Below are 10,085 nucleotides of genomic sequence, written 5' to 3' on the forward strand. Positions count from 1 at the left end.
TCTTAATTATTGATCTTCGCCCGACTCGTGGTCGGAATCCCTTCCAGTTATACTGCAGGGATTTCATCATGTAGTGCATGACCTTCTTAACATATCTCTCCACTGACCATATACAGTTGTATTAAATAATCTATCATATCAAATCACATCATTTATATCTCTTCAAAATAACATGATCATGTCATAATAGATCTTATGTAAACTTTATATCAGAACATCAATTTCAAAACATAACATCATCACAAATTTTTATGTAAAACACATAACTTCATAACATAACACCATCATAAGTTCAAAACATAAAATTTTATTGCTGCCGTATTGTCCGACCTCCTTTCAATCAAAGATTCTCCGAACGATCCTGACCGCAGACCCCTTAAAAAGGCTTCCACGAACAATCATTAATTCGGCTGAGGAATCTGTACCATCACCTCGCTGAATCGACACAAGAATTGCTTTATAAACTCTTTCTTTGCTTGCTTTAATTCAAATAAATCTACTACCTCCAAAGGTTTCGCTTTGTTTGTCGAAAAATGAGATATAAATGATCTCAAGAATACTTCGAACAAAGTTATTGACTTTTCCGGTAAACTGCTAAACCAATCCAGCTTCGTTCCTACCAGCGTACCTGCGAACATCTTACACCTCAGGGCGTTTGTCCCTCCACATATCAAATCTGGGTTCTAAAGACTTTCAAATGGGCTCCTGGGTCTTGCTTTCCCGCAAACACACTTATTTTGGGAAAAGATAACCCGTTGGGATCTGCTCTCTCAGGATTTCTTCTGAAAAGGGTTGAAAATCCTGATCAACATCATTCCCTTCTTCCAATTGGACTATCAACTGTTGATCCATATAGTGTTCAAGTTCTTCATTCCTTCTCTGTAAACGATCCTGAACTCTTAGTGATTCTTCCAACCTTTCCCTTGCTTGTATGCTTTCCCTTCTCATCTCCTCCTGGACTCTTCTAAATTCCTCCGCCTGTTCGTCGTTTCGTTTCCTTAGAGTTTCCCTCGTGTCCATCAATACTTGAGTCGCATCAGACACCGTTCCATTATCTTCTATCCTCAAATCGCTCATTTTTATCGATGTTTTATAGTGGCACAGGAAAATTTTACCTGCCCCACGGTGGGCACCAAATGTTCTAGCCAAGACAAAATAACCCTTGACTTAGAACATCAAGATTGTTCAACACTCTATTTCTTATGTTCTTCTCCCCTTTTTTTCAGTTGGTCTCCCCTCCCTCATATAACTCTCCCTGGCGCCTTCTCGCCTCCTCCTCTTCTTTGTAACTTCTTTGATTACTTAACTGCTCATTACACAGGTTCTGTAACGGTAATCTCATCAGCACCAATCATTCAAGGTAATTAACTGAATCGACTCCTTACCACACAACCCCTCAGCCTCTAGCGTAAGTCAAAGAGGCTTTAGGGTCGGCCAACACAAGAGGCTTTAGGGTCGGTGCATGATCACACAGTTCCTCAGCCTCTAGCATAAGCCAAAAAGGCTTCAGGATCGGTCCATGACCACACAGCCTCTCACCTAGACTTTAGGGTCGGTCCATGATCACACAATAATGATTAAAATATATTAAGTAATAAAAAAAAATTTGATGTTAAAAATATTTAATATTTAAATATTAAGAGTATGTAATCTTATTAACTTATATACCAAACTATAAAAAAAAAAAATACTAAAAAGTATAGCGTAAACTAGATTAATTAAAACTATTCAATTCAGTATCTAATAAATATATTTTTATTACACATAATCAACTGTTAGTAATATTTGGTCAAAATTATATCTTTTAATAGTTTAATGTAATGCTCACACCTGATTTTCAATTTGAATACTCAAATATGATTTTATTTCACTATCCATTTCTCACGTTTATACTTCTAAGTAACATTTTAGGGATGATTACTTTTAAACATGTCTAGTTAAATAATTCTAACATTTATCAACATGTAGGTTAGTTAAATTTTAAATATTCAAAATTTAACATCTTTAGTTACTTCATTAAAAACAATTTACACTGATTGGACTATTATGTGACGAAATGTGTATTTGAATATAAAGTAAATATTGTTAGTGAACTTAATTGTTTTTCTAATTATTTAAATAAGAGTGTACATTGTGGTTTCCTAAAGTATAAATATTACTTACATTTTTTTTTTTCATTTTCTGAAGTGTGTATAATTTGAGAAGGAAAAAAAAAAAGAAATAAGCCATGATGATGATGATGATGATGATGATAATACGTAATCTGTTGAATAAAAATGAAAAAGATAAATATTAAAATATCTTAAAAAAATAAAAATAATGGTATGATAAAAACTATTAATATAATAAAAAATTGTATGGCTCTATAGAGTTAAAGATGTTGTATGATAAAAAAATAAAATAAGCAAGTCTATTGTAGAATTAGAAGTAGTGTATTATTTGCAAAGGAGGAGAAAAACAGTGAGATTTGGAAAGATTGTTTGTTTGACACAGTAAAGTGAGTGGTATATGATGATAATTAGGCACTAATGGTGACGACAAAAAGTACTTGACATGCTGAGTTTTGACCATTCCTTGGCCTACTTTATCACTTGCTGACACGTGATTGCGAGCTTCATTACCATTTCAACATTCTCCATTGCTGTTACTATATAAACATGTGAACCTTCATGCTGTCACCGCTTCAACAAACAGTTCAACACTCCCCAAAAACACAATAACACTACTTTCCATCTTTCAAATGGAGCCAAAGTGCACCATTAACTGTCGCCGGTCGGAGTTCGTTCCGACCCCTCTGCCGGAGAGTCCTCGAGTGCCCATGGAGTTTCTGTCACGCTCATGGAGTGCCTCTGCTCTTGAGGTCTCCAAAGCTCTTTCACATCACCACTCATCTCTCTCCTCTTCTTGCATGCCTAATACAAACACTTCCATTCCTGAAGAAACTGTTCCCAACAACAGCTTTCTCTCTGAAGATTTCTCCACCATGTCTAAGAATCAGTTCTCTTTTGCTTCCTCAGCCACCTCTCAGCTTGTCCTTGAACGCATTATGTCACAGTCCACAAGAGAGGTGCTGTAAAGCGTTTTAAGAAAGTTTCTAAGTTGTTCTGTCTGAATATATATATACATTGTTTTTAATGTTGGTGTCGGTTTTGAAGTTGTTTTATTGTTGTTGGCTGTGTCACAGGAAGTGTCTCCGTTAACGTCGGGTAGATTATCTCATAGCAGCGAGCCTTTGAATGGCGGTGGTTCCTTAACCGGAACAGATAGCCCTCCGATTTCGCCTTCAGATGAGTTTGATGACGTTGTTAAGGTATTATCTCGCTCAACTCTCTTTCCCTTTTCTTTGGTTTTCAAGTGGGGTGAGTGGACCCGGAGGAGCGAGTTGCTTCAACTCTCACAGGGTGCATTTGTTTGATTTAACTTTGAGGAAACTCTCACTTTTGTTTATCCATTTTTCTTTTTTAGTAAGTTAATTTGTTTTTTCAATATGGAGAATACAGCATTTGTCTTGTCTTCTCTGATTAGTCTTAGAATACAAGACATGGGAGAAGATTCTCTTCTTAAAAGCCACCCAAAGGGAATAATAAAAAATGTAAAAGATTTTGCAAAAACAGAATTGAGGGGCCCATCTGTGTCCCCCTATAGGTGGTGATTCATGCCGCATATAGCTTATGTATAGCTCCTACGGTATGTGTGTGTGGATGCATGGAAGAAAGGTAGGCCTCTGTTCACAAAAATAATTCGTTGGAACTTGGTGCTTGTTGCTTGAGGGGAGAGTGAATGACTTTGGATCAACTTTATTTTCCCACACTCTGCACGGAAAATGGAGTGGAAAGAAAGGGAAAAAATGGGAACTAGAGCAGTGAAGATGAATTAATGAGGGTCATGCTCAATGACCTTTAACATTTTGAAACAGGCAAAATGCTTAGTGCTGAAATGTCAAATGACGAAAATCACTGATTAAAGTTGTGTGTGGACTTGCCGGATGTTTTCCTCACAACAGGACAAAGAGATAGCCAGCACAGTGACCCTTTCTCTATACATTCACGCAAACAATTTTACCTTTTAGCCTTAGAAGGCAAGCTGATTTTGATTTGGCCAGAACAAAGGAAAAGAGTCTTGTTTTGTTTGTATTTAAGTTGGAGATACTATACAGGATGTATTATCGTACCAATGATTTTGTTTTGTTTTTCTGTACTTCTGAAACTAATCCATGAAAACTAACATAATGTGGGGAGGAAAAGTCGTGTGCCAGTGACTCGAGGGACAGCCGAGAATGTTGTCAGCAGTCCTATGATATGTAACTTTGAAATGAAAGCGGAAACATCTCTGTAATTTTATATCAACACAAGTACAACATGACAGGCTTACATGTTTTTTCTTTCTTAAAAGAGGAAATCAAAACAAGTTTAGTTTGAAATTACTCATAGGTAATGTGTTTTTACCATGTAAAACACCAGGCAACGCTCATGGTTAATGGTTATCCTTATCAATGTGTATGCAGTTTTTTCGGGCAAATAATTCCATTCACCCTTTATTCAATGGTGGACGAGCCAGTGCAACTATTGGCAACGGCACAGCATGCTCGGGACCTAAAACTGTTGGAAGATGGTTAAAGGACCGAAGAGAGAAGAAGAAAGAAGAAACCAGGACCCATACTGCTCAGCTGCATGCCACTATTTCAGTGGCTGCAGTGGCTGCTGCCGTTGCAGCTATTGCGGCTGCAACAGCAGGCTCGTCTGCTCCCAGCAAGGATGAGAAGATGGCAAAGACTGACATGGCAGTTGCTTCCGCAGCCACATTAGTTGCTGCACAATGTGTAGAGGCTGCAGAAGCTATGGGGGCCGAGCGTGACCACCTTGCTTCTGTGGTCAGCTCTGCTGTGAATGTCCGTTCTCATGATGATATTACTACTCTTACAGCTGCAGCTGCCACAGGTAGAGCTTTTGCACTCATTAAGCATCTATTTCTTATCTATTTTTCAGAACAAGAAATTATGAAGGCCATTAGGTTCTACTTTACTAAAGTTGATATACACACCAAAATGCATTTGAAAGATCTTAGCAATATGTTGTGGGGGCTTAACCATAAAAAATGACTAACTAAGCTGTCTCAGATGTCAAGTATTAACCGGAGTTTTCTTTGTTAATTAGTCTCTTGGTACCGTAAGGATATAGAATGTGTCTGATGTGCATCTTTTGGCTTCTTTATATTGACAGCTTATGTATTTTATGTCTTTCATGTGCAGCTCTACGAGGAGCAGCAACCTTGAAAGCAAGAGCTTTGAAGGAGGTATGGAATATAGCCACAGTGACACCACTAGAGCGAGGCATAGGGGGGATTGGACTATGTGGTAAAAGTAATAATAGCAATACTAGCAACACCAGCACCAGTGATAGCGGGGAAGTTTTCAATGGAGAAAATTTTCTAGGTGCCTGCAGCCAAGAGCTTATTGCCAAGGGCAGTGAATTGCTCAAGCGCACCCGTAAAGGTAACATCAATCACCAATGTGCTGTTAGCACTAACTCAGTCTTTCTCTCTCTCATTTGCAAAAAAGAGTAAACTCCATTTTGGTGCAAATGTAGGTGATCTTCACTGGAAAATAGTGTCTGTCTATATACATCGAACCGGCCAGGTAAGTTTCCTTTTAAGAATTTGCCGTATGGAGTTGGCTTAAAGTCCATTCAATCACAATTACAAGGCTTGCAAACATTTCAGGTAATGCTGAAAATGAAAAGCAGACATGTGGCAGGAACAATTACCAAAAAGAAAAAGAGTAAGCACAGAGCAGCCATTAGATTAGAACTTTGTTTTGCTGGCACAGAGGCAGCCATAAACAATAGCTCATAACTTGTCCTCTAAATTATGCAGATGTTGTGCTAGATATTTGCACGGATTTACCAGCATGGCCAGGGAGACATCTGTTTGATGATGGTGAAAAGCGACGATACTTTGGATTGAAGACAGACCAAAGGGGGATTGTGGAGTTTGAGTGTCGAAATCAAAGAGAATATGACATCTGGACACAAGGGGTTTCGAGGCTACTCTCCATTGTAGCACAAAGACAAAACAGATATGGGAATTGAATTTGTCATCTTAATACTACCAACAGAGTCGCTAGCTATCGCTGACTATTGAACTCGATTCAAACTAAGTATGTATTGAGATGTAATTTGCATGTGTTTAGCCTCAAACAATCATCATCGGCAAGACTCAAATGGACTAAGTGATTTCCACAAGAGAATATTTTTTACTGTCTAAAAATGTAAAAATCGTAGGAATTGTTTTTTCACCCCAGCGATAATGCATGTGTCAAGTCCCTAGAGTCAAGAATCGCTCCAATGTTGCCATACGTTGTCATGGATAGCTTATAAATATAAAACGCTTCACGTGTTTTCATCCAACATAAGTTTTGTGATAATTTTTTCCTGACTAGATATATAGTCAAGAGTTTGATCTCCTTCTTACCTTACTATTCTGAAAAGTAGGTGGATTTTGGCTTTGGATAATTAATTAGTTCACAACAATAAGATGTGTGTGAACTTTGGGTGGAATATCCAAAGATGCAATACAATACAATAGTGTGCAGCCAACAGTGAAGAAAATTGCTAGGATTTCTACACTCTGTATCTTAATTGCCTCTGAAATAGAGCTAATTTTGACTTTTGGATAGAGAGTTTGTGAACATTAAATAAGGCAAAGTATTTGAACAAAAAAACCAAGTACCGTACTACTTATTGGTTATCACCTAATATTCACAATAAAGTTTGGATAAATCTTTAAAGCATATAGCTGTTAACTGAGAGCCAAAAAGAAGAAAGGTACGAAGATGGTAAATGTATATTTACATTTAAGGGCAAAATTCCATCTTTTAATCAACAGGTTACCAGCAGCGTGACACTCACATGGAATTCTTGATAAGAACTATCTTTTGGCATAACTATATAGTTCCTTAAAGCAAACACATGTACCTAGGCAAGGAATATATGCTTCTAAATTATCTCCTTAGTTAGCAGCAGCTCTAAAGACTGTAAGCAGAGAAAGGAAGAGGTTGATGACGTCTAAATACAAGGAGACCGAAGCCCATATGTACTGATCGTAGGTGAACCTCTTTATTAGGTTGTCTGTGTCATATATGATGTAGCCACAAAATATAAGTGATGCCAGGCACCCATAAATCATCAAAGAAAACCTACCCAATGGGATCAAAATCTGCAAGGAAATGAACAAAACACTGTATCGGAATCCCTTAGCCATAAGAGGGCCTGTTAGCCCAATTGTAGATACATACATGCATATCAAGAAGAAGACTTGAAGACTTTTCTTTCTGTACCTTTGTAAAAAATTTTAACACCTCCCTCTCATTCTGGAATAGATTTTTCTGGTATGATGTGGACTTTTGCGGCAGAAAACCCATTTCAGAATGCAAGGGAGATATGCAAAAACTTATGCAATACAAGAAGAAACACCCCCAAATATAAAGACTTCATAATACCAAAATACCTGTATCAGGGAAAATACAATAAGAACTAGCAATGCTCCAAACAAGAATGGGCCCAAAAAGTTGAAATCATGGCCTCTCCTTGCGGCAAAAAAGGTGTAGAGAGTCAGGCTGAACACCACCACTGTAGTCAATATCACAGACTCCAGAATAATTTTCCCTGTATCCAGTTTCCAGACACCTTAGAAAATAATTGCAAATTCGCACTGAAAATGTTCTTTACAAGAGACAGAAAGAAATGCTAGCGTGTCACTGACTCACTGCCAGAAGAAATAACAATAAATTCTCATATTTTATTTTCATTTAAAAGGATGATGTGTGGTCACTGAAGTAGTGTTGTTATTGAAGTTTGTCATTTTAAAAACATATTCAACTCCCTGCCATGATTGAAAATGTTTGCTTTAAGATGGGAAATCAATTTGCCAGCACAATTTCTTAGTAGTGGAAACTGAGTATCGAATGGTTGTTTAATTGAGTGCTAAAAGATGAAGGGAATCCAGAATTAAATCCTGTTGTCAAGGACTACTGAAATTTAACGCTGGCTTCCAAAATTTCACTCTGCTGCTTACTGAGGGAGGCTAATGGACCTGCAACTCGTTAGTATTTCTGTCTTTTACTTTTGTTAAATAAGTTATAGTTTTCTGATGCTAAACTAATGATGTTCTTGCTATTTTTATCTTAATAAAGTTTCCATCTTAAGAAAATAATAAAAATGGAGAATATATTATTTTTTCTATGCCTAAACTATGAAATGCTATCAGTAGGTAGAATAATACAAATACCAAGTAACTAACGGACATGTAACCAGAGCGAACCACACACAGTTTGAACGGTTCTAAATCTTAAATTAAAACAAATGCTAACCAATACTCGCACTTTCCAAGAAAAACACACATTCTACTGTAAATACGCGTTTCACATTAATCTATACTCAAATTCTAAGCGCTTCCATCGATTAAAAATCAATTCAATTATCCCAATAAAAAAAGTTAGCAATTTAGGTAACTCTGCATAATTATTTTTACCTCTTTCTTATATATCCTATTCGGAATCCAAACATTTTGAATAATTACACCCCACAACCACAACAAAAGAAACAACCTTTTGTCATTCAATTTTAACGCACATATTTTTATCAACGAATTCACCCACAGTGAAACCAAACAATGTAACACAAATCATAAATGACAAAAGCAAATAATCACCGATTTAAAACGAGAGAATTGGGAGACATTACCGCTAGTAAAGGCGCAAGTCAATCCAACGGAAAAGGCCAAGGTAACGGTAAAAATCAAGAGAAGGAAGTAATTGAGAGGGTGTTTCTGGTGGTAATAGTAAAGAGGGCACAGCGCTGTAACATTATTATTAACAATGCAGCGAGTTAGAAATTAGAATTTGTGTGTAAGAAATAAAAGAAAAGATTGAAGGCATAGATGGAGGAATAGATAGAATGGAAGGACGTACTGATAAAAGGAACGAAGATGAGGATAATATAGATAACAAGGCCTGGGGTGGTGGAAACGATGAAGTGGGGGATGGGGCGGACGAAGACAACGACGGCAGCGACGGCGATGGTGAGAAGCAATTGGAAGGTGAGGATGGAGTAAACCTTGCGTATGAAGGACCAACGCAGTTGAGGATTCTCGAGCATGGAGGGGTAGAGGGGTCTCTCGCTTCCACCACCGCTTTCAACGTCTCTTTTCATAAACATTTTTCTTTCCTTTTCTTTGTTTCTCAGCAAAAAAGGCTTTGTAGACGTGTGTGCGTTGGTTATGTGTTTCGTTTTATACTATGAAGAACCAGATTCTTACCCTTGAAGTGAGGAAAGGATGACACGTGTCTGTGTGTCGTATACGGTGCATGCACCCTCTAGCATTTTCTCCTACTCCACTCTACCACCTTCCCACGTCATTCTTGCCGACTACGTTTTATTTTCACCCCTTTAATGCATTCTCACACTCTGCAACTTTTTATACAGTCTTATGACACTTTAGTTTTCTCTGTCGATACTGTGTCTTCTTCGTCTGCTTATGTTCTTTGTTTTTCAGTTCTATGGTGCTGTTAATCATTCGCTTAACAAAAAATGGTTAAAACATTATTATAATATATTTTTACGAATTTAAATATACGTATCATTTTAGTTTCTTAACAAGTACTTAAGAAAATTAGTTAGCATTTTCCTTCATATAATTGTATATTTAATTTTTGCTTTTATATACAAATAATTTAACAAAGATTTTTATACAAACATAAATATAATTTAACTATTATCTACTAATTTAAAATTTAAATTTGTTAATAACTAAAACTAATTTTAGTAATGGTACGATCTCACAGTACATTTAATCTAATAACCTATTAACAACCTGCTTTTTATGTTTTGGAATGAAGAATTATTAAGATAACTCGGTTTTAGGCCTAAACTTAAATTTATAAAATGATACAATTCTACGAACATACACAATTCCAAATACTCTTACATTCGATATTTTCATTAAAGAAGAGCTCTTTTTATTCCATCTCGAAATCTCTCATTGGAAATAATAGTTAATTTTTTATACTAATTTAACAATTATTTTATAAT

General features: G+C 36.6%; 2 protein-coding genes across 2 annotated transcripts; one reads left to right on the plus strand and one right to left on the minus strand.

Annotated features, from left to right (window-relative positions):
- The first annotated feature begins 2,614 nt into the window (after nt 1–2,614).
- Nucleotides 2,615–6,244, plus strand: LOC137814241 (VAN3-binding protein). The gene is made up of 7 exons (XM_068616851.2): nt 2,615–3,067; nt 3,185–3,310; nt 4,505–4,937; nt 5,249–5,491; nt 5,586–5,635; nt 5,719–5,776; nt 5,872–6,244. The coding sequence occupies exons 1-7, from the start codon at nt 2,741–2,743 to the stop codon at nt 6,084–6,086; spliced, it is 1,452 nt and encodes a 483-aa protein (XP_068472952.1). The 5' UTR covers nt 2,615–2,740; the 3' UTR covers nt 6,087–6,244.
- A 522-nt stretch (nt 6,245–6,766) lies between these two features.
- LOC137814242 (protein LIFEGUARD 4) lies at nt 6,767–9,270 on the minus strand. The gene is made up of 4 exons (XM_068616853.2): nt 8,966–9,270; nt 8,739–8,852; nt 7,504–7,661; nt 6,767–7,212 (listed from the first exon to the last, which is right to left on the minus strand). The coding sequence occupies exons 1-4, from the start codon at nt 9,210–9,212 to the stop codon at nt 7,006–7,008; spliced, it is 726 nt and encodes a 241-aa protein (XP_068472954.1). The 5' UTR covers nt 9,213–9,270; the 3' UTR covers nt 6,767–7,005.
- Nucleotides 9,271–10,085: the final 815 nt, after the last annotated feature.

The sequence above is a fragment of the Phaseolus vulgaris genome, chromosome 1 (assembly GCF_051622355.1).
Source record: "Phaseolus vulgaris cultivar YP4 chromosome 1, ASM5162235v1, whole genome shotgun sequence".
NCBI lineage: Eukaryota > Viridiplantae > Streptophyta > Magnoliopsida > Fabales > Fabaceae > Phaseolus > Phaseolus vulgaris.

Bases quoted from the DNA above. Each gene is read 5' to 3' on its own strand.
- LOC137814242 (XM_068616853.2), bottom strand. From the start codon at position 9,212: ATGTTTATGAAAAGAGACGTTGAAAGCGGTGGTGGAAGCGAGAGACCC. The intron at 8,853-8,965 runs GTACGTCCTTCC...ATAATGTTACAG, and splicing joins CATCTTCGTTCCTTTTATCA to CGCTGTGCCCTCTTTACTAT. The intron at 7,662-8,738 runs GTAATGTCTCCC...AACTGGATACAG, and splicing joins GACTTGCGCCTTTACTAGCG to GGAAAATTATTCTGGAGTCT.
- LOC137814241 (XM_068616851.2), top strand. From the start codon at position 2,741: ATGGAGCCAAAGTGCACCATTAACTGTCGCCGGTCGGAGTTCGTTCCG. The intron at 3,311-4,504 runs GTATTATCTCGC...ATGTGTATGCAG, and splicing joins AGTTTGATGACGTTGTTAAG to TTTTTTCGGGCAAATAATTC. The intron at 5,636-5,718 runs GTAAGTTTCCTT...CAAACATTTCAG, and splicing joins ATATACATCGAACCGGCCAG to GTAATGCTGAAAATGAAAAG.